General features: G+C 30.8%; 1 protein-coding gene across 1 annotated transcript; it reads left to right on the forward strand.

The window, feature by feature from the left end:
* Positions 1-1,422: 1,422 nt before the first annotated feature.
* Positions 1,423-20,815, forward strand: LOC143191298 (phenoloxidase-activating factor 1). The gene is made up of 7 exons (XM_076396219.1): positions 1,423-1,726; positions 9,428-9,637; positions 10,243-10,477; positions 13,838-14,031; positions 16,984-17,070; positions 17,998-18,177; positions 20,470-20,815. Exons 1-7 carry the CDS (start codon positions 1,528-1,530, stop codon positions 20,667-20,669), a joined length of 1,305 nt encoding a protein of 434 aa, XP_076252334.1. The 5' UTR covers positions 1,423-1,527; the 3' UTR covers positions 20,670-20,815.
* Positions 20,816-25,981: the final 5,166 nt, after the last annotated feature.

The following is a 25,981-nucleotide window of genomic DNA, read 5'->3' on the forward strand; positions in this document are numbered from 1 at the left end:
TCACAACAATAAACCTTTTGTGACTTTACAGCTTCAGCTGCGATACTGTTACATAAGCTCCTGTATAACGATTACCAGTTCCAGGTCAACCTATCATGATCAATCTTATCTTGTTGTCTTGATAACTAGTTTATTCCGGATAATTTAATCAGATTAAAAGAGGATAAGGCTTTATTATCTCCCCGGAATGCTGCTGACTATGCCAGTTATGTAATATGAGGGGTTTAAAATATTAAAATATATATTACTAATCAAATATTTTATAGAAACAAGTGGGTTTAAATCTATTCTAATGCAGACAGAAGCTCTATCTCTAGATGCCTCACTCATTGCATCACTCAGTCGTTATATAAACACATAGCCTTATTAGTTCGACACAGTCACCGTAGTTAGACTATATCAGTATATTTTCGTGATTGACGTATTTCTGAACATATGCTTTAAGTTACGGTCGGTCCTCAGCATTAATCCTATCGATCATATACCATCCCAGAAAGGATCAGGTCTCACCCAGCTCTGACACTTTATGCCGCATTTTACACCATTGCTTAAAAATAGGAACAATTATAAATAGAAATTTAATTTGTTTTTAAAACAGAAGTTTAATGCCCATACACCCTATTGCCTACTATCGCGTTAACAGAAGGACTTAACCATTGCAACCACCAATCGGGCAGATTAGACTTGTAGGATATAAAATTCTAGATTATAGAGAGGTTGGTTTTATGGGAATGATTACCAATTATATTTGAACACATGTATATCAATATATTTGTCTTGTTTAAACGTAAAAATGACTAGACCGGAAAGTTTTCAGCCAAGTTATGAACCTTAAGAATGTAATGAATATATAATTGTACTGTATTTTGCTTACTATCAAAATTAGATTAATTGTGAATATATTATCTAAAGAAAAATACTAGTAGAGAAATTACTAGTTGCCTATATATAATTCTGAATACATAATAATTCCCCAACGCATGATAAAAATAAATTATGCGATAGCTATAGGTATACTATTTGCGCAACCACTAATGCTAGTGTATCATCTGATTTTTAATTTTTCGTTTTGCTACATTAAAATAGCGTTGAACATTTCTTTGCGATAGATAAAGGTATATATCATTTATACATATATACATTTAACATATCGGAATGTTTGACAGAAGTCGGTTTACATTAATATATTTAATTTATAACAAAACCGAAAAAAAATTATGTAAGCTAGGAAACAATATTTTCCATTATATTATTATAACGTATTTAATTCACAACATATTAAGGCAACAAATGGGAAAACCCTGAGATAACAAACCAGCTATTTAATTTTTATGTAGCCCTGGTACTTATGCAAAAATATAAACAAAACATTATTAATTCCTTGACATATTATAAATATAATTTACCATATAGACCAAACCACACGATAAACAGTTCAGATGTCACAGAAACAAGCAAGAAATTAATAACGCAAGACATAGACGTATTCGTGTTATATCGTCGTTCGCTTTATCGGAAGTGAACAAAATGAAATTGCTTGTTCCCGAATGTGTTTTGTTGATTCTGTTAGCGCAACATGGAAGTTGCAGCGCCAATCGTACGGAATATATACCGGAATTAGTTAGCAATGAAAACATCACTGAATCGGATGACGAAAGTTTCAGTTCCACAGAATCCCAACAATCAGATTTCGAAGTCTTTAATGTTACTGATGGTGATTTATTAAGTAAGTGTATTAAAATTAATTAGATTTAACATTTTCTTATATATAATGTTGTGTAATCACTTTAGAGTACCATATAATGCCTGTTATCTTAATTTGTGACTTCCCTTCATTACATTTAACAATTAGAGTACCATATCATTATTTAATCACAATAGCAATGTTATACAATTTCATTTTACTTAAATATCGAGATGTATACTTGTTTTCAATCTTGTATCAAAATACTGGGCTGTTTAATAAGTTCGCAAAATTACAGCGCATGTTTTTAGAAACAAAATTTTCCAGGCTCTATTCTTCTGGTATAATTTAATAATATAATTTAAACTTCAGTATAATTACGCCAATGACTTTCAAATTACGTTTTCCGGAAAGGGTAGCTATTTCCTTTTGTTTTGATGAAACTCGTTCTACATGAAATATTTTTATTGGATGTGTAACAAGAGACCAAAGTCACAAGGAACAAATTTTAGCGAATCAACTGATCGTTTAAATAAATCGTATTTCACTGTTTTCTTCGCTATTTTTTTAAGCTTTGTGAGCCAGTATGCGGTCTTGATTTAATATATTTTTCCCCCTGTAAACCTTATTTTACAAAGTGTTACATTCAGTTGGTTCAAAAGGTTACAAGAATAATTTCAGTTTATTTTGTAATTCTGTATCTCAAAGCTGGTGCAATAATGAAGATGACTGTATGCAATTTTTATAGATATCCAACGATGGGAAATTCCTTTTAAGCTTTTTTAAAATTGCAATCTAATTGTAATTAATTTAAAAGTTTTTTTTATTGAAAGGTAAATTTAGCAAAGACAACAAAAACTGATGGAATGTACGCAAAGTCTCATGATGAACGTTTTGGGTCATGAAGAAGTTATTCAGAACAATATCCTCCAAACAAGTCAATAATAGATGCTTCAAAAACTTATTTAAACTAATATCCTGATTACAAACCAACAAAGTAGGAATTAGGAACTGCAATAAATATTTTAAGATATGGTAAGACCGCTGGTGTTGCCGCATGTTTCTCTCCAAGACCGTATATGAATTGAACTAATTCGATTAAGACTAAAATAAGCAGTGCAAAGTTGAGAAACAAAGCTGTGCACCTTGATTGCAATAGTTAATGGTCTGTTCAATGAAAGGTCAATGAACACTTCACAGATCTTTGTAGCGAAATCAACCTTTTGAATGAAAGACAGCTTCAAAAAATATAAAAATAAATCGAGATCATAGAGAATAATTTGAAAAATAGGCTATCGTTGTCGGTTTATTAACAGTTGCGAGATTTGATGGTAAATATTAATAGAAAAGAAGCCCTGCGACACGAAGAACAGCAGATTAGTTGGAAATTAGATACTCTCACTGAGCGCCAGTCATGAATTGAGGATGATACTTTTAACGTGATGCAAACCAGCAGTACTCCACGAGTGTACCGAACAATCTGGTACAGTAAATTTTAAATTATATTTTGAGTCTCAAATATTCGCATTTTATTTCAAATATCTTTTTTATCTGGATGGTAAATCCTTTTACATATATCTTAACTTATTAATCAACTCTACTTCAAGAATTTTGCTCAAATATAATTGTTTAACGTAGGTACAGAACATAAGAATAATAAAATATAACTCAAATAACCTTTTGTCAATATATACAATGTAATCAAAATACGTTTAATAGAATGTATTTTAAATAAATTAATTGTGTTGTTTTTAAATAGTTTTGTATTCGATAATGCTTAGCAATTAATAATTTTATCTCGTAAAATGAACAACATCGTGTATTCAATTTCTTAAATCCCATTAAAATATAATATGGTGTGATTATTATTTCTCATAATTACTATTGCTACTCTGGATTGTTTTTGTATTTGATTGTTATATTATTGGAAAAATATATGTACTTGTATATGGGTTTCAATTATTTCAATATTATTGGACCCGATTAAGCATTTTGAGAGGTAAAATTATTATGATTTTTATGACTAATTATATATGATTAATTATCAGATATGTTGATACTGGAGAAGAGTATCTACTTCCCTATGAACGAACCATTACTGATACCGAAATACTTGATATCATTGGAGATATAATAAACGGCCGGTAACGTAATAGAAATAATTTTATAATAATTATTAGAATACTTGATTAGGTATTGGCAATTGTTAGATCATTTTATTTTTATTTATTCTTAATCCATTAATATGGATAGGCAATAAGTTCGACAAAAAATGATAAATGCTTGAAACATCATCATCTATATTAGCGAGTATCGCTGAAGCTATTTGTATCATGATAAATATCATATCTTTTGTGATATAATTTTTTTATAATTTTATCCGCTACTATATTGAAAAAAAATAGGTAGATAAGACATTATATATATTTTTCTCATACATATTTGGATTTGTATATGAATTTGACACTTCATTTCCTGTATGTACTTAACTATTAGAAATATTTCAAAACCGTTTAAAATAAGAGTAAGTGAATTTTTCGATATGTCGAACATTTTGTTCGCTTGACATTAAGTGTTTGTTAGTATTCCGATAATTGTTTCATTTTAAAAAGCCTTTTATTGTAAGAAATTGGTACCAGATATATTATCAAAATATTTCAAATATTTTCATGGTAACGCGTCAAATGATTAATATTGATTTGGTAGCGATCCAATATTTTGATTATTTTCGCAATTTTTCAGCATTTTGAAACTGTATGCCATTCATACTGCGTGGCTCTGAATAAGTGGTAATCAGTAGGCTTCAGGTCTGGTCAGTGAAAGAATTTATTCCCACTGCAGCAGTGCATCTTCAACGTTGCATAGATTTGTGTGTGCGCAAATTTTGCAATGTGTGGCTGAGCTTTGACATGCGAGAGGATGACATGTTGCATCTCTCCTCTTGCATGTAAAAGTCTATAAATGGATGAGTTATCAACTACTAAGCTGTGTCAAAATTCTCAAAATTTTAAGTATATGAAGGGCTTCGGCAGTAAACTTCTTCAAACAAATCAACAAAAGTAATAAATATCAAAAAATTTACATTGAGTTTTCGATGATTAGCATCTGTATAAACTGAATATCTCAATAATTCTCAGAGGAATACTATTTTTTATGTAGGGAAATGTTAAAACCATTGAGTTTAACAGTTTTTCACAAATTTATATGGCTGATTAAGGCACTTTTATATATACAAGTTAAGTTTAGAAATAAAACACAATAAAGATACAAACAGGAAATAAGATGTTTAGCTCTAGATTACACAGTATCTATCAAACATGTTAATATTGCTTTATCGTATAATACGTACTAACTACAGGCACATTATTACATTTTGACCCAATCCTATTAAAACGTTTATTTTTCGTTAGTATCGGTCGGATATAGTAGTGTACTTCTTTTTACAAGATCATAGCTGATTACTGAAGAATTTAAAAATTTTCTTAATGTAATGTTTATCTTTAGAACAAGATACTGAGTTGGGATTTTCTAAATTATGAATATGAACTAATTTATGAATAAATGAATATAATCTAAATATGAACACTATAAGTCATTCAAATTAGGCTCTATTATAACCACACTATGTATGATACATTGTGTTTAATTGTTAATTGTTAATAACTGGGACACCTATTGCGAAGAAATCTTGTTTATATTTAAATGAGTTCTTGAAATAATCTGCAAAATAATTTGGCTTGAAATACCCAGAGTCTCAAATATTTTACGAGCTTTCACTGTCCGGTAATTTATAATGCGGGGTTTTTAATAGAAAATATTTTATTATTAATCGATAATTATTCATATATATATTATTTGATTTACGATATCTCCAATGTTTCTCTCCTCTCGTATTGAATTTTGTACAAATGACTGCATATTCAGAAACTACATTTTGCCACTCAACAGGCTGTGTGCTTTTTCATAATATTTACGGATTTTTCATAATAATGAACAAATGTCAGATCGCATGTACGACTACAAAAAGGATATAAGAATCTTTAGAATTTAAGCATGTGGGACACCGAATATGGAATTGTAACGAACGAAAACCAAAATGGAAGTTATAGTGATGAGACATACAGATAAAATAAATATTTAAATTGAACAAGTAAAGGTTCATTTAAATATTTCTGATTAGAGATTGAAAACAAAAGAAGACAGAGAAAGGAAATTCATGCCTGAAATGCAAAAACTATACATTTAATCTTCGCTATAAATAGTTAACTTAATAAATAGTTATTTTAATGAATAATGGATTATAATTTATTAATAAAAAAAGATATCATTTAAAACAAAAGTGATAGTATAAAAAACAATATATCAATAAAATCTGATTCTCGGCTGCGACAATTTCGCTACAATAACAAAAACTTAGAAGAATGAGATGAATAACAAAAATGGACAGGATAAGAAACCTCAATACAGAACTACTGAAATTTTGAGCAGAAGCAGAACATAATGATATGAATTCGTACACGGAATATAAGATAAAACACCAAATATAACACATATAACATAACTCCTTTTCTTAAAAGTATAATTTCATACATCCCTCGTATACTATGGAAACCTTACCATGTGAGTTTATATTTATAAATATAGCAGTATACTATCTATATCTAAGAATTCAAAGAGATTATACATAATTCCAGCTTATAAATTATTCTAATTTCTTGCTACGCGGAAAAAATTGAATATATATTTCATTCATTTAGTTTAAATCTGATCTGATATTGTGATTTGTAGCAAAATACCCAGATATGTAACAAATGGGTTTTCTGTTGTATCAGCGGATTTACCACGATTCACAATTTCTTCGAATGATTTGTACTCAGGTATTTTGTTGATTTAGTTTTATTTTAATTAATCAGGTAATTAATTTCTAACCACATATTTGTCTGAACCATATGATAAAGCGTGGAAGACATTTTATTAAAAAATATGTTACAAAAAAAATTAATTTATTTAAAAAATAAGGTAGTGGCTAAAAAGTAAAAAATAATCATAATTAGATTTTTGACAAAAAAAAAACATTTTACAAAAAGTACAGCCTGTATAGGGAAATGTAGGAATAAAGAAACAATGATTGAAAATAAGGAATGTTTCAGGCACTGGGGCCCGCGATACTGCTGGCACTGTTCAAGCTTAATATACAGCAAACCCCTATCAAATCATTCCAGCACTTAGATTAACATAAACAAACCGTGTTGCTTATAAATAAACTGTTGTATCGCTGCACGCAATATTTATAAAGAAACGATCACATGGTTGTTATCAACTCTTGACAGCTTATAATTGTAGTAAAACTTTTGTAAGGATTCTCTGTCTGCCGGTTTTTCCTTTCATAACCTTTTAAATAACACTGAACTACTGTATTCAATTCACTAAATATACAATCATAACTTGGTATCCGTACACCCTGAGCAATAAGCTTTTTCGAAATTCCAGCACACTATTACAGTTCATCTTTGGAGACCTTACACCCTGAACTGCATTGCTTGAACCGGAAATCCATGTATTAAGAGTATTTTGCAAACAAAGGATGTTTCCTCATTCTAATAGTTTAGTGATAGGGGTCTAGAATCTCTATCTTGAAGCCGCATTTTATGACCTTCCATCTTCAACAGCGACTTTTGCCTGACAAAGAATGTTTCAAATAACTGTGGAGCGATAACCAATGCTGTATTCTTTTCTTGATAAATAAAGTTATTCGGGTTAATTGAATGTATAATTCCCCCGAAATCCTACCGACTACCTCAGTTATAAATTGTGTAGGCTTAGAACACTTATCTAAAGTTATTAATCATATTTTATCGGACAACTACATTATTTTAATTATTGTTGGTTACTATCATAATGCCTAGACCATAAAATTATCATTCCGTATTCATCGTTCTTGAAACATATAGACCACAAATAATCTGTTGCTGAGGTTTGAAGTCGGTGATAAGCTGTACCGCGTACTAACACATGAAAATTGTATATTCTGTAGGATTCATTAAGTCTTATCCAAAATAAAGTTTTAATAATAATAAAACAAAATAAAGATCAAAGCACATTATTTCATCAACTATCCAGGTTTTATAATCATTGCACAATTATTACATGATGCACATATTATTTTGTCTATCCGTTGTATATTTATTAAGCAGTTGTCCTTATTTCGCATTTTTATTGAATGAAGAATGTAACTATTTAAGATATGTATATAATAACATAATTTTATTTAATATTTGAACAAGTTCTATTTCTAAAAATTATTATTTCAAGAGTTTATTCACAATATTTGATGTTTATACTAATTTAAATTATAATAAGTTTAAATTCTTAATGATAAAACATAACAGATGAATTGAAAAGTCCCCGGTCTCACACATAGATGGCGCTACTAGAATTAAATCCATACGTTTTTTAGTTAACCCTAACCATCAAAAGATGCGTGTATAAATTTGGCAGCTGTCGGATCATTTGTTTGTGAATTATAGCATTTTGAGTGAAGCAACTTTTGTTAGTGTGAATAAAATGGATAAAAAGGAATTTCGCGTGTTGATAAAATATTGTTTTTTGAAGGAAAAAAATACACTTGAAGCAAAAACTTGGTTTGACGCCCAGATTGCGTCCACTGGGCCAGGAAAATCAACCATCAAGGATTGGTATGCTAAGTTTAAACGTGGTGAAATGAGCACCGAAGACGGTTAATGCAGTGGACGTCCAAAAGAGGTTGTTACTGACCAAAGCATTAAAAATCCACAAAATGATTTTGAATGACTGTAAATTGAAATTGAATGAAATGGCAGACACTCTAAAGATATCATCTGAACGTGTACATCATATCATTTACGAATATTTGGGTGTGAGAAAGCTCTGTGCAAAGTGGGTGCCGCGCGAGGTCACTTTTGACCAAAAACAACGACGAGTTGATGATTTGGAGCAGTGTTTGATCAGGCGTAATAAACCTGAGTTTTTGCATCGATATATGACAATGGATGAAATATGGCTCCATCATTTCACCCCGAAGTGCAATCGACAGTCATCCGAGTGGACTGCACACGATGAACCCGCTCCAAAGAGTGGGAAAACACAACAGTCGGCTGGAAAGGTTATGGCGTTTGTATTTTGGGATGCGCATGGTATAAATCATTGACTACCTTGAAAAAGAAAGGACCATCAACAGCGACTATTACATAGCGTTATTGGACCGTTTGTAGGACAAAATCGACGAAAAACGGTTGAATTTGAAGAAAAAGAAACTGCTGTTTCACCCAGACAATGCACTGTGTCACAAGTCAGTGAAAACGATAGCAAAAATCTATGAATTTGGTTTCGAATTGCTTCGTAATTCACCCGTTCTCCAGATCTAGCTACCAGCGGCTATTTCCTGTTCTCAGATCTCAAGAGAATGCTCGCTGGGAAGAAATTTTCGTCGAATGAAGAGGTGATCGCCGAAATTGAGGCCTATTTTGAAGCAAAGGACAAATCGTACTACAAAAATGATATCGAAAATTTGCAGGGTCGCTATAATCAGTGTATTACCGTTGAAGGGAATTATGTTGAATAAAAAAACTAATTTGGCCAAAAAATATGTTTTACAATGGTAGGCCGGGGACCTGTTATATTAGATATCCATTTAACTATAGAAAATGTTACAATTATATATTTTTTGCAAACTATTTATCTATATTATTAAAATTTATTTTACAGGATTTCCTACGCCATGTGAAACACCAAGGCAAGAAATATCCTATTGTGTGGAAATAAGTATGTGCCAAGTGTTGAAAAATGTCCAGGACAAGAAAAAATATGCCGCCTATGTGGAAGCCTCGCGATGTGGCCCAGCCAACGAGAACAAGAAAAATTTCAAAGTTTGTTGCGGCAAATACAACAACTTCAGAAATGTTAGCAACTCGATTGGTATATTTTTAGAAGTTTTATCATATTTACAGACGGAAGTGGTTCAGGAAAGTTTTATTGTCTCACCAACAATCATGTCGTTGTTATTTATGTTAATATTTCTTGAACTACTTTGAAGTAATATAAGATTATCAATCAATAATAATTATACATAATCAGATAATATTGTTATGGTAAACGTTAGTGTTATTAAACATGTTTATGAAGTAAACAATATTATTTGGATCCGGGAAAATTTTCTCGGTTTTTTTTATTGATAAATTGTGTTCATTTGAAATAACTTAGGAAACACATGGTACAAATCTTGTTAAGACACATTCCGAGATATTCGTTGAAAAGCGAAAAAAAATTGTGCTCTATTATTATTTAGTTCGGTAATATTTTCTTTGTCTATCGTTTTTTCCGATATTTACAGAACTCAGGAAAAAAGTTTTTAAAATTAAAATCTCACGATTACGTAAAATTTCAGCTATTAGAGCTATTATTTCGGACAAATCTAATATAATTTATTTGTATTTGAAAGCTCTATATCTTTAACCAAAACATGCTTTATTACCAATATTTATTATAATAGTGCTAATTTTTCTTAATTTCTAAATTCTTAGAGGATGCTAACGTTCTTCCGAAAAAATGTGGAGTTCAAAATATAATTATGAGGGGAAGGATTTTTGGCGGTGAACATGCTGTACTTAAAGAATATCCCTGGATGGCCAGGATACTTCATAGGAATAGCAGGGGCGTCAAATCGTATGGCTGCGCTGGGTTCTTGATCCATACCAAGTATGTTATTACAGCTGGCCATTGTATTAAATCCAGCACCATAGCTATAAGAGGTGAACCGTAAGTATCATTATATATCACTATATTTCATCTCTATTTATTACTAACTCATAATTTCAATTAATGCGATCATAATGATTCATGGTTAATGAAATAGTGATCGCCCTGTAGTCGAAATTCCACTTAACATAATTTTCATTAAGTTTTAATCATCAACAAAATATTCTTAAGTTTAAATTACTACAGCACTGAGCACTATTACAAAATATCATAAGTAAGATTATTAAGAAGTATACTAACTTCAGAGCATCAAATATAAGTATACACGATCGTTTTTCCTTTTTTGTTATAAAGAAAAATATGGAATAATAAATAAAGTAATACATGTTTGTGTGTTAAAACAGAGAATATATCAATTAAAAACATTTTGAAATTGATATTTTAATTGTGGCTATATATTAAAATAATAACGAATACAATTAGTTAATTTACTTCTTAAAATTTTGAAATTAATTTATTTAAAATCCTTAAATTAACTATTACATTTTCATAACTTAGGTCTAAAAATTAAATAATCAAAATAATTAATACAAAGCTCTAACAATAAAATGTCTCCAAATCAAAGAGAACAGACGATTATTGTTATTCGTGAATTTTGTTAATCTATTTTGGCATGAAATTTTTGTATACGGCGGGTCACAGATCTCTTTTTCTTTACAAACAGAAGAAAAATTTCCGGTAAGCAGATTAATAGATAGATGACGTTATCTTTGAGTATAATATCCTTGAACTTGGAAAACATTTTTCAAAGGGAAATAATTATTTCAAACCATTAGTGATGGGAAATGTCTTAAATCGATGGAATATTTTTGTTCTTTTATAAAAAGGGGGTTTTTGGTTACTCTTTGCAGAAGATCCCCATAATTGAACTCCGTATGTCCATATAGGTTTTAGTATTAGCTTATATAATTGCAGTTTATTATGTACTAATAATTGTGATTTTCTTCCAATTAGCCAGTACATTTTCCTATATTTTAATTCCAGTTCTTTTCTTTTCTTTTTATACGTTCCTTCCAGCGAAGTTTTGCATCGAGATTCATTCCGAGATATATAGCGTTGTTGCTATATGGAATGATAGTATTATTTAATGTTATGGGTGCTTGTACGGTCTGTTTATAGAACTGCACATGTACAGATTTACTTTCATTAATTCTTATTTTCCAAGCTTGTGCCCAATTATTTATATTGTCACTTGCCTGTTGTAATTTTCGTGAGGTTTCATCACTATTGTCTCCGACAGCTATAATAACAGTATCATCAGCAAATGTTGCCATCGTAATATTTTCCGTTTGTGGTATGTCACAAGTGTAGAGTAGATAAAGCAGTGGTCCCATTCCACTTCCTTGTGGTACACCTGCTTTAGATTCTTTTATTGTAGAGTAAGCTTCTTCTTGTTTGACTCTAAACATTCTGGTTGTAATGTATGATTTTATATATGTATGTTATTTTGGTAGCATTTTCCCTAATTTATGAATAAGGCCTTCATGCCAAACCTTATCGAAAGGTTGTGCTACATCTAAAAATATAGCTGAGCATACTTTTTTACTTTCGTCGGCTTTTTCAATAACAGCTGTTATTCTGTGGACCTGGTCAATTGTTGAGTGCTTATTAATAAACCCAAACTGAAGTCTTGGTATTAGGTTTTTTCTCTCTATGATCGGTTTTATTCTTTTCAACAGAAGTTTTTCAAAAACCTTAGATATTACTGTTAGCAGTGATATAGGTCTATAGGCTTTTATTTCGTTTGCTGACTTCCCATGTTTTGGGATCATTATAATTTCCGCCATCTTCCAAATGTCTGGGACATGTTTTAATCTAAATGCTGTATTGATCAAGTTGGTGAGTTTTATAATTCCCTTTCTTGGTAGTTTTTGCAGTAATTCTCCTGTTATTAAATCGTAGCCTGCTGATTTCCTGGGGTTAATGTCAGTTTTAACAACTTTGGTTGGTTTAGTCTTTCGGCGTGTCTAATTCAATCATCGAATTATCAGCTTTTATGTCCGGCAAATTTTGTTCAATATTAGTTTCGTTTGGTTTAAAAGTTTTTTCTAGATATTCAGCAAATGCTTCTACTTTTTGGTGATTGTCACGTGCCCAATTCCCATATAGGTCTCTTATAGGTGGACTGTGTAGACATGAGTGCTTTACATATTTTGTGACTTTCCAGAGTGAGTAATCAGTTTCTTTATCATCTGTTAAATTTTTCAGATAGTCAATTATGGATTTGTTTTTAATTTCCAGTATTTCTCTTTTCAGTCTTTATGTTATATTGTTTAAACTATTTTTATTTTCAGGTGTTCTGTTTTGATGCCATTTTTTTCGTAATTTACGTTTTTCAGCTACCATTTCCTTCACTTCCTTTGAATAATTAATTTCTTTAGTTGTACTCTTAATTTCTGGAGTATTATTCCAAGCAGCCTGTTGAATATCTACTACGAATTTTTCTGCTTCAAAATTTAATTGTTCAGTTGTCTTGAGGGGTACATTTAGTTGAATTTGTTTGTCCAATTCTTCAGCAAATCCTTCCCAGTCTGTTCTCTTATTTGTTAACGTTGGGTTTCTTTCTTTTCTTATTATATTTTCGCTCAACGTCAGAATCACTGGCATATGATCTGAGCTTAGCTCAAGATTTTCTTCGACTTTTATATAGTTGGATGTTATGTTTCTTACTATGAAGAAATCTAACATTGCCTTTAGTTGTTGTCATTCTAGATCCCCGTCTTGTAATTTTTGCATTGAAATCAACTCCAGTTATAAATTTTTCTCCCAGGTTGCGTAGGACATTCAAATAATTTTCCTTTTTTTGATTGTATCTTGGAGGACAATAATTATGCGGCTATTGTAACCTTGTATCTGCTTGATTTTACTGTTACCTGATTTTCTGCTGTACTGAGCCCGGGTTCTTGATGGTGGGAAATGTTGCTCCTCTTGCGGTGTTAGCTGAATGTACGGTATGATAAAATGTATATCCTCTAAATTTTATAAAGGATTCTTTTGTTAAATGGCTTTCTGATATTAGGCAAATATCTACTTGTTGCATATCTAGGAATACTTGTAGGGTAGCGTGATGGTGCTGGATTTCATTAGCATTCCAAATTGCTATTCGGATATCTTTATTTGTCATTTCGGGTTTTTGGGGCCACAGGCCTAGTGTTTTTCATTTCTAGTTTTTCAATCCCTTCGGAAAAATATTCGATCATTTTTTCTTGTCTGTCCAGCAAATAGAAGCGAAAACACAAAAATGTTCCAAAATTAAAGTTAAACTTTACAGTAACATCTATTGAATTAACACAGAACTTGTTATTCCACTTGTTGTGATGCTTATTATTATGCATATGCATATTTTTTTTGTAATTTTAGATATTCAGTTGTTCTTGGTGAACACGACACAGAACATGAATTGGACTGTTCTAGCGGTAATACGACCTGCGCAGACCCACTTCAACAGAGCCGAATACTCGAGATGGTTGTCCATCCTCAGTATTCTGAAACGTCGAAGGATCATCATCATGACATAGCTATCTTACATTTAAAGAAAGCAGTAACGCTTACAGGTACAATATAAATAACCTAATTAATGTTTCAATTAATAATATATACGTTTTCCAATAATTTAGTTAAATGGAGAACATATATATATATATATATATATATATATATATATATATATATATATATATATATATATGTATAATATATCGAATATATAAAATATAATATATTTTATTTATTCTATAATTAATGATATTAAGATTTAATAAATAATATATAGTTATATTTGATTAAGGGTATTATTATTAGCACGTTGACTGCCTCGGTAATTTTCAGAATTGTGACTTAAAATGACAATTTGATTTAATCACATTATATTATTAATAAAAACTCTAATTCTAGTACATAGTTATAATTCAAAAGCATGAACAATGTGTTTTATTCCATATTATTTTTATTTAATTATATTTTTGTTAGTTTTTTTAATAAATTGTTCTGTTCATTCCAGTAGGCATTGATTTTTTGTTCTTTTTTCAGAAGTCATATATCGATATTTAGCACTGATAAATGACAAACACAGGATGAGATATCTCGTAGACAGTCAATGACAGTCAACGTGTTAAATACAGTTTTATATTAAGATATACTAGAGAATCAAATCTTCAGCTTGTTTTAAAATAGCTGAATTTCTGCACTTAATGCGTAAAAGATGATTAAAATAATCTAAAAGCAATTAGCTTTTAGTACTTCATTTACTATAACGTTGTTACTAGTTTTATGGAACTACTCTAGGAGGATACCGTGACTTCTAAACGGCTACATGTTTTACAGCAGAATCTTAATAGTAATACTATAACTTAATTATTTTATAATTCCATGATTTACCAGACTATGAAAAAAAATCTACATAATTTTCAAGAAAATTTAAAAAATTATTTATTCAAAGTATTGGCCATTTCATTCCATATATTTTGTCCATCTTTCAGGAATATTATGAATGTCATCCCCAAAAAACTATTTGTTTCTGGATCAAAACCATTAACTTATTCATTGATGCGAAAAGTTGATAGTCGCACGCGACAAGGTCTGGAGAGTATGACGGTTCCTTGACCGATTTTGCTTTATGGGACAGCGCGTTATTATGCTGAAATATCTTTACCATATCATCAGGCCCATTATAGGAGTTTATCAATGCATGGTTCAAATTGATCATTTGTTGTTCGTAGTGATTACTATTAACTGTTTCACGAGATATCAACAGTTCGTAATACAGCACGCCATTCTGATCCCACCAAACACAGAGCACTCTTTTGCGACCAAAACGATTTGGTTTTGGAGTCGATCGGCCGGCTTCACCAGGTGATAACCATGATTTTTTTTCGTTTAGGGTTTTCAAAATAAATTCACTTTTCATCACCAATTTCCACTATTCCATGCAGAAATAACATTCCTATAAAGCAACATTTCACAGATGAATTTTCGATTTTCCATTTGCCTGTCATTCAATTGATGTGGCACCCACCTTTCCATCTTTTGGATTTTTCCCATTGCTCGTAATCAGTCCCTAATAGTTTCTCGGATCACATTAAATGTTTCTGCCTTTTTTTTAAATTTAGATTTTGTCTCCATCCAATAACTCTTGCAGTTTCGAATCTTCAAACCTTGTCAGTCTAAAAGAACGGTATTTGTCTTGCACATCGAAATCAACACTTTTGAATTTTCGATACTAAGCCCCACATGTTCTAGTAAGTTCAGGAAAGTTTGTAGCAGCAAACGATGACATTCAGCGGCTTTTTATTTTCATTAAATAAGATAAGTAATACGTACCGCAAATATGACTGTGATGATGTTAGTTTTGTAATATATAACATGTATAGCTTGGAAGCTTGATGTCCCTAGAATAAAATGACATACGTATCAGAGCATGACATTGTATATTTAAGCCTCGTAAAATATGTTAGAAAAATCGGTAATGACTTTCTGGTACATCTGGTAGTTGAAATTATTATTACTAGCTGCCTGCCTCGACTAGGAATATAGTAGCTTCACTTAACTTCTTCACTAGCTTTTTAACAGGGTCTTGTTCCATTGCTAATTTGGGTTGAAACTGATTGCGTAGCATGATTATCACCGAGTCTGTATTAAGCTGTATATTGTGATTTTGGGTTCGTTGCAAATTCCATGAATTAGGAATTCAGTTGGATAATTGAAGACAGCATAACCTTCTTAATGTTTCCGCTATAACCTATAACATATAATACAAAAAACTGAACCAATTTGTCTATTTTGTTTATATTTTGATGAAAAATGAAAGATATGATTCATATTTTTCATATTTTTTAAATTATTTTCTTAGCATTTCACAATTTTCCTAATGGTTAATAAGTATTTGATGACATTTATGTTATATAATGACATGTAGAAGATCTCTTCAATAAGTGTTCTCCTGTACAAACTGTTTTTTTGTTAATTCAAACCTTATCCTGATAATTACAAATGCAAAAAAAGAAGTAACCAAATTAATATAATTATCTCAAATGATGCACTTACATACATTCGACAATTTATTTTTATTTATATAGATGCTGAATTATATCGATGTAATTCTAGATTTATAAAAGTCTTTATTTATTCATTCTCTTGCAATACTGAATTTTACTTGTGTTCAAACACTTAAAGTATTTAATCTTATTTGAAATATTTGGCAGGATTATATGTTGTTTGGTTTTACTATGGGATATGAACTGGAATATATTTAAATAATTTTGATTTAATGAATACAAGACATGTCATTAATACATATTTTGTATAATTCTATGAAAGTATTTTCTTTATTTCATGATCACATGATTTAGGTAATGTTGTAAATTACATTGAATTGCATCTATATAATTCAGCCTTATGGTAAGTTTACAACAGCATTTCTATTAAGTTAATGTTAAACTTATAATTTTAATATAACTTGAAGTCTTCGACATTATTAATTTTTGAAAACTGATTTTCAATTTTTTCAGATTATGTTCAGCCCATATGTTTATCAAGTAATCTCGATAATATAGTTAAGAAATTTTACATCAGCGGATGGGGTAAAACTGAAACAGGTATATTTTTCTTAATATCTCTTAAATATAGGGAATGGATAAAATAATATGAACACAGACATATACACAATATTTATTTATTAATAAGGTACTGAGCCATCATTTGCTATTAACACAGCTGCAAATTTTGCAAAATAGGTTTGTGCATGAATAGTACTCAACGGAATGTTGCCGTTGTTGCAGAAAAGCACCGGTTAATAGCTTCAATGATGGTAGAGTTGGTTCCATACTCCCCACTATGCTCTAAAACTTCCCATAAATGTTGGGTTCAACTTATGTATCTAGCAATAGTTCTGGTAAAGGAAGATGTATGATAATATTCTGATGCTCCTCATACCAAGACTGAACATTTTTAGTTGTGTGTATGGGTGCATTATCACCTTGAAATGCGGCAGTATTTGGAAGTAATATAGTCATAGTAAAAACTTCGTCATGGCAGATGTCGAGATATTAATTCTTAGTAATTCGGCCAATGATGTGAAGACCGGGCCAGCTGAATACATTGGTATTGCCGCCCAAATTATAAGGGAGCCTCTCCCATTCTTGATTGTAGCGTAGCTTTTACAGTGTAGCGTTAGATTTTTAGCTTTGTGGGGATCCCGTCATACTATTTTTGTTGCATGTTTACTAGCCACGATTTTTCAAATATTCGTTGGTTACTGTCAATTTGTATTTGTTTAAACCATCGCAGAAAAAAGCGTATAATACACTGAAATATATCTTACAAAACTTGGCATGTAAACTAAGCAATGCATACGCGTCGTATTATTTACAAGGAAGCTGTGTCGCCAACATGCAACAACTATACTACTGTATGTTGTTTATATTATTTTGTTTATCACCTTTACATAAGTTATATTAATTTATAATAAAAATAATAATAACGAATATACATTTATAATTATTTTTTAAAAATATTTTTTGCAGCTGATTCAAGTAGTATTAAAATGAAGCTGTCATTGCCGCCATTTGATTATGAAGAATGTCAGCGGAAATTCAAGCTACTCAATTTGGAAATCGATGACACTCAAATATGCGCTGGAGGTGAAAAACTAAAAGACAGTTGCGCGGGTGATTCTGGCGGCCCTTTGATGATACGAGATGACAGTAAGCATTAGCATATTGAATACTATTTTATAATATTTTATTGTTTAATATAAAACATTGCCTATCCATTACATTTTTCCATATCCTAGTAACACTTGAAATTCATGATTGATTGATATTATTGGTTTAGAATTTTCCTAACGCCTTAGGATTTTTTGGAGACTATCAACATAGATATTAACGAAAATGAAGAAGTTAAAATCTCCTCGTCTGTTACTCGTTCCAAGGAACCCTAAAACGATAAAGCAACAGTTCACTAACATTTGTAATGTTTAAAATGTTAAAATTAATATCAAAACCTATATAGTAAATAGCGAATCAAAACAAATATCTAGACAAATAGCAAATAATAATTAAATAATTAAAATTGTGTATAGATAAAAGTAATTTCAAAATACCAACAAAGTAATATTATATTTTAAAATAAATACCGATGTCCTTAAGGAAATCAAATAATCAGAGTCAGACAAGGCGTGACTTCTCTGTTGTATCTGCTTTTCTGTCAAGTTTTTGCATTTCAGGAAGATATAGAAAAATTTGATCCTCACAATTGGCGTACAGAGGTTTCTCGGTTCGATCTATTGGAACCAAACGGGTAAATTAACAGTGACCAATCAGCAGCCTGTTTACTTTATAGGAATGTTCGTCGGTCAGCCGATCGAAATGTGTGACTGCCGCTGCGATTATTTGTCAGAACACTCACTACTATTTTTGAAAGTAATTTGCACAAGAACTGAAAACACTGGTTGAAGAAATACTGTTTATTTCAATGTTAAATTATACATGTGGTCGACGGGAGAATTGAAAGGATATTAGGTTAGGTAGAGGAAGTACGGTAACGCTGTGGAAGTGGTACTATTACAAGGAGATGAAGAAAAGAAAAGAGAGCGAGACGTCGTCGTGATGGTCTTTTGTAGCCCGGAACTGCATGATACCAATCCACCGGCGTTGCCAACCTTTGTACTTGTTGGTGAATTCGTGGTGGCCTGAAAGTGTCGTCGCCACAAATTTTATTTGCATATATATCTTTTCTAAAGAAATGGCGTGAGAAAAGTAATATATCTTAATGGGTCAAAGCTCGTTTTCCTCCTCCAGCAGGTCCCACTCAAGCTGCACTCAGGCTATCTATTTTACTATCTACAAATAGCTTTGTAATATAATGTTTTATATATATATAATGAATATGTTGTTGACCATTTGTAATAGCATCTTCGTTCCGATGTATGTTCCTGTGCTTAGAGATACGATGCTGTTTTGTCGAGGGATACTCAGACTGTAAACAAGTATAATTCAGGAATTTGCATAACCAGCGGATGTGAGGAAAATAGATTATCGATAGTTTTCAGTGAGTTCGGGAGTATATAAGCCAAGTTTTAGCTTGACTATAAAGAGAGATCATAGCGGTTATGGTCTCTTTTATTTATTGCAAATCATTCACAAGTAAGAAAAGTAAAAAGAGAGGACAGTTTGAAGAGTTTATTGTGGGATCTACGATGTATAGCAACGCCAAATCAATGTGGACTCAGATGCAAAATATCTTAAATCACGAATGACAAGAGGTATATCAATTTTTGTGTCCTCCGGCAGACAGCGACTATATACCAGTTCGGGCAATGATTCTTTAAGAGCCAATCTCATTCTTTGAAATTTGCTGAACTAGAAATTCAGGCTCAACACGTCTTTTAACACCCGCAAACAAGTAAATAAGACATATTTAACAAAAATTAACCGATTTTCTGATGCTCTAGTTTGCATAATTATAGAGTGTGTTTAGAGGATTTTTGCTTTAACACTAAAATACATTTTATATTTTAAGCTCCAGGTGATATTATATGTTATTACCCATTAAATATATGTATAGTCCACAAGACATATTAATGATTTAGTTGTATTTCTCCTTTTTTGAATAACATAATACAGTACTGTTTTGGTGCTATTGGTTTAACACTATACTAGACGTGGTTGATGAAACTTTAAATTCTCGCTCTTGGATTAATTTAGTTAGGCTGCTATACCATGAACATTCGTCAGTAATATTGAATGTCATATAGCGAACTCAGCAATGTTGGTAGTTTCATAATTTAGTACATATAGAATATAACGGTACTGGTAGAAAATGTCCCAAAAATATAAATTTACATTTAAATTGACCAATAATGGTGGTTGGTCCATTAAATAACTTTAACAATACTAACGTAATTTGGCGTTAGCAATTTTTAATATAAACCAAATATTGATTCTAATTTCATTGCAATTTTTGCATCACCTATTAAAACAATATTTTTGTTGTAGATACAGTACACTACGCAGCCGGTCTAGTAAGTTATGGAATAGGCTGTGGTTTAGAAGGTTGGCCTGGTGTTTATACGAAGATTCCCAGCTACTTAACCTGGATCAAAACTGAAATATTAAGAATGAGCTCTGCTGACAGACAGGCCAGATTATCGAAAAAACTGACAAAGAAAAGCAAGAAAAATAGTATAAAACTATAATTGATCAAGATAACTGTTACCCAACCATTGCTTTATTTATTACTTTCATTTTGTTTTTTTTTTTCAAGTAATTCTTATATATGCAACTAAAACGGATATCTATGTAAATATAATTTTTATTTAATAATAAAAATAAACAACAAAAATATGGGTTTTCTCCTAATTATCTCTATACTATTTTCAGACTTTCGTTATGGTAAACAAGAGATATAAAACAAATAAAAAGTTTTTATCTGAACACTGTTCAAAACAGAGGTTAAAATGTAACGAAATGTCTTAAAATATAAAGCTCTTAGTATATCTAAGAAAAGCGTGAAAATATTAGTTATTTGCGTAAGCAAATAATTTCTAGGCAGAAGAATTTTAGTTCATAAGGCAATGGAGCTGATAAAGGATGAATATCAAGGAGATTTCAAATAAAATGGCAATAATTATAATTAATTCAAAGATTTTTTCTTCATTATAATGAATATGAATTATTGTATTTCTAAGTAAAATTTGTATTTGTGTGAATTTATATATGAGCACAATAGTAGAAAAAAACATAGGAATAAAAGAACTGGATTTAATATGTCCACTATTCCTCTCGCCGATAATGTTTTACTATTTTTGTGTATGCTGTTATTCCCGCAGATATTGATGCTTGTGAAAGCTTAAAAAACACCTGAGAGATTTTTTGTGGCCAACTAACTTATTTAAACCGACTATAACAACTTTATTCTCTACAATAAGTTAAAGTAGGTACTTATGTTATCTAGAAAGATCATTGTTCCTTACTTGGTCTCTCATAAATTATTGTTAAGTTAGTGGCAGTTTTCAGTGTTTTTGCGATTTAGCGCAATTCACTATACATCAACACAATATCACACGGTTTGCTTTTCTTGAGTTTGCGTCCTTTGAGGAATCTCTTAATTTCCTGTTCATGTTGTTATTGGGTGCATCCACAATACTTCTCAGCAATATATTCGGAAATACTTGAATTGCTTTAATATTACTTGTGTTATATTACTGATATAATCTTTCCCATAACTGAATTCCGTAGGGCTATAAAGGTTTTAGTATCTACTTGTATAGCAGCTATTTATTATGTACGAATAATTTAGTTCTTCCAAAAAACCAATACATTTTTTTTGAATTTCAATTCGAGTTCTTTTCTTTTCATTTTGATGTATTCCTTTCAACGAAGTCTTGCGTCAAAAGTGATTCAAATATTGTTACTGCATATGATCATAGTATTATTCATACTTATTGATATATGAACAGTTTGGTTGTAAATGAAATAAATATGTTTTAATATACTGTCGTTGACTTTTATTCTCTGTGTCTGGCTCCACTTATATTTTTACTTGTGTGTTGCTTTCTTGTTATTTCTTCACTATTGTTTCCAATAGGAAGTATCGCAAGTTCATCCACAAATGTAGCTAAGATGTAATTCTGTTATTAACGACTAATTTTCATTTTGTTAACTCTAAACATCCTACATGACATTGATGTGCAGGTATATATTTTTGCTATCTATGAATTATTTTAACCTGTTTAACAAAAGTTTGGGACATTTATTTGATCGAAATGCAGTATTAATAAGTTTGGTGAATTTTATAATTGCCCTTCTTAATAGGTTTAGTTATTAAGTCATATCCTTGTGCTTTCTTTGTATTGTGTCACTTCTTATAACTTTGGATATTACTTTAACCAAGTTTAACCTTCATTCAAGTTCAGCATTTTAATTGTGTGTCCAATTTCCGCCTAGGTCCCTTATGGGTGGAGAGTACAAATTTGATCGCTTTGGGTTTTTAGTGTCCTTCCAGTCTAATTTCTAAGGTCCAGTCTAAGGTCTAATTTTTTGTCATTCATTAAATTTCACAAATAGTTATTTATCGATTCATTTTGAGTATCAATATTTCTTAACCTATATTTATTTTCAGGTGTTCTCTTTTGTTGCCATTTTTTTTGCAGTTTTCATTCCTGAGAGATGAGATATTCTACAAATCGCTTATTTTAAACGTCGCAGATCAAAATATAATAAACGGAAATATAACCTATAAGGTTTGACGTGTAAATTGAGCAATATATAGGCGTCGCATTATTTACATACTATATTGCATGGGATTGATATTATCTTGTCTATTCTCTGCACACTGATACAGTCCTTCCAGATATATTCGTTCAGTAGTAACCTTATTATTACATTTTTATTCTTTGAGATTCAGTAATAGGGTAGCAAATATATAGCAAATAGTAAATGGGTAATTTAAGTAGCAAATCTAGCGAAATCGTGACAATCGTGACCAAAAAGCAGAAGCATTTGCTGAATATCTAGAAAAAACTTTCAAACCAAACGAAACTAATATTGAACATAATTTGCCGGACATATAAGCTGAAAATTCGATCATTAAATTAGTCACGCCGAAACAGTTAAACAAAGTTATTAAAACTGACATTAACGTCTGGAAGTCACCAGGCTACGATTTAATAACAGGATAATTACTGCAAAAACTGCCAAAAAAGGGAATTATAAAACTAACCAACTTGATCAATACAGCATTTAGATTAAAACATGTTCCAGACATTTGGATGGCGAAAAGATGGCGGAAATTATAATGATCCCAAAACCTGGGAAGTCAGCAAACGAAATAAAAGCCTATAGACCTATATCACTGCTACCAGTAATATCTAAGGTTTTTGAAAAACTTTTGGAAAGAATAAAACTGATCATAGAGAGAAAAAACCTAATACCAACATATCAGTTTGGGTTTATTAACAAGCACTCAACAATTGACCAGATCCACAGAATAACAGATATTATTGAAAAAGCCTACGAAAGTCAAAATGTATGCTCAGCTATATTTTTAGATGTAGCACAAGCCTTCGATAAGGTTTGGCATGGAGGCCTTATTCATAAACTGCAGAAAATGCTACCAAAACAACACACCGAACTATTAAAATCATACATTACAACCAGAATGTTTTGAGTCAAACAAGAAGAAGCTTACTCTACAATAAAGAAGCTAAAGCAGGTGTACCACAAGTAAGTGTACTGGGACCAATGCTTTATCTACTCTACACTTGTGATATACCACAAATGGAAAATATTAGGATGGCTACATTTGCTGATGCTACTGCGATTATAGGTGTCGGAGACAATAGTGAAGAAGCCACACGAAAATTACAACAGGCAAGTGACAATATAAATAATTGGACACAAGCTTGCAAAATAAGAATTAATGAAAGTAAATGTGTACATATGCAGTTCACCTATAAATAGACCGTACAAGCACCCATAACATTAAATAATACTATCATTCCACATAGCAACAAATAGCTAAATATCTCGGAATGAATCTCGATGCAAAACTTCGCTGGAAGGAACATATAAAGAAAAAAAGAAAAGAACTGGAATTGAAATATAGGAAAATGTACTGGCTAATTGGAAGAAAATCACAATTATCAGTACATAATAAATTGTTATTATATAAGCAGATATTGAAACTTATATGGACATACGCAGTTCAATCATGGGGATGTTCTGCAAAGAGTAACATAAATCAAATACAAATTTTTCAGAACAAAGTCCTGGGAGGTATTGTGGGTGCACCCAAATACTATAGGACTGATTATCTACATCGAGACTTTCAGATACCCACAGTTAGTCAAGAAATCAAGATAATTGCAAGGGGGCATGAGGAAAGACTCCATTCTCACACGAATATTGAAATATTACAACTATTGGATACCACCAGAACAGGACAAAGACTCAAAATAATCAAACCATCTGATCTTGTGTAATGTTTTGTAGTGAGGTGCATATATTAAAAATTCAGCAGTGACATGTATAAACATTATATCATTAGAGATTGAGGTAGGGCCGATGGGTCCTCCTAATTATATACCTAGATTTAAGTTATCATAAAGACAAATTGTAGGTTAGGCGGAAACGACTAGTAACAATATATTAATTAAATAATAGAAAATAATGTTTATGACAGATTATATTTCTTTTTTTCATTTTGTGTATAATATGAAGGAAATTATGTTATGATGTATTTGTTTAAATGCAAAATCATAATAAGAGTGCTGTTTTTCCAGGACGCGAAGGTTTAAATAAAATTAATTATTTTCCAAAGGATTCTGCTCCAGTGCAGAAAGAATTTTTAAAAATAACCAACGATAAATTTCAGCAAATCTTCCATGATCTCCTCCTTCTATGAATTTCTAATTGCTATGTCAATAATAAATTGAAATACATAATATAAGTATATTCACAGATCATTTCTCTTAACCTATTGAAAACTCTACTCAGATTAAAATCTTAAATCAAAGGGAAATAAGTACCAATATAATACCTTTTTTAAGTAAATTGAGAGGTTTGAAAACAAAAGTTCATGCTGATAAGAAAATCTGTTTCTATCAGAATAGCAGAAACTTTAAGAACTAAGTATATATATGGTAATATTGCAAGCAAGAGTTGTTATATATATTTTTATGATTCCATTATTATGTTATATTATTTAAATTTTATTTAACTGTGCCAGGAACCCGTTTTAATTACTTTGATTATGAAACTATTTCTATATTTTTATTTATTGGCAAAATAATGTACGAAACCAAATCGAACGAGCATTCTCATTTAGTTAGTGTCAGCAGTCTTTTTATAAATTATTAATTGTATACATCCTGAGCAAAGGCAATGTAATAAGAGAAATAATTAGGTGTTGCTTGCCCTGGTGGATGAAAAAAGTGAAAAGGATTGCAAAGGGCAAACTAGTTTTCAAATTAAATTCTATTATTTAATTTCCCCCTGTAGTAAATGAGCCGCCCGGCGCGCCCTCAGGTAGTTTAGAACAACAAAACTTATCATTGAAACGGGGATGATTGCATTCTATGAATTATTGAGAGAGATAAAATGGAACTAACGCCAAAGTGGCAAGTTTGCGAGAAAAACGACGTATATTTGAAGTAAATCTGATCATTTTAAGAATGTCAAATAAAACCTGCAATATATTCCAAAAATAATTGATTTCTTTTACTGCACCTAACATATTTTATGCTCCATTTTAGTGACCTCAGACATAACATATTAGTAATGTTTGAAATTGAATTATGATTAGTTTGTTTATATTTGTTTCTCATATATTGAGTTAACCTAGATATAATACATTATATTATTTTGTATTAATTCTAATAAATAACAATTCCAATTAACACATCATAAACAGTGCAATAATGGAATATGTCAAAGTGTCAGATAATCAAATGACCTCTTGTACACCAACTTCTCGGCGACTGATAACCAAGGTTTATAGTGTGAGGTT

Source organism: Rhynchophorus ferrugineus, unplaced genomic scaffold, assembly GCF_030347505.1.
Source record: "Rhynchophorus ferrugineus isolate W39M unplaced genomic scaffold, kcgeb_rfMv2 rfM2, whole genome shotgun sequence".
In the NCBI taxonomy this organism is placed as follows: Eukaryota; Metazoa; Arthropoda; class Insecta; order Coleoptera; family Curculionidae; genus Rhynchophorus; species Rhynchophorus ferrugineus.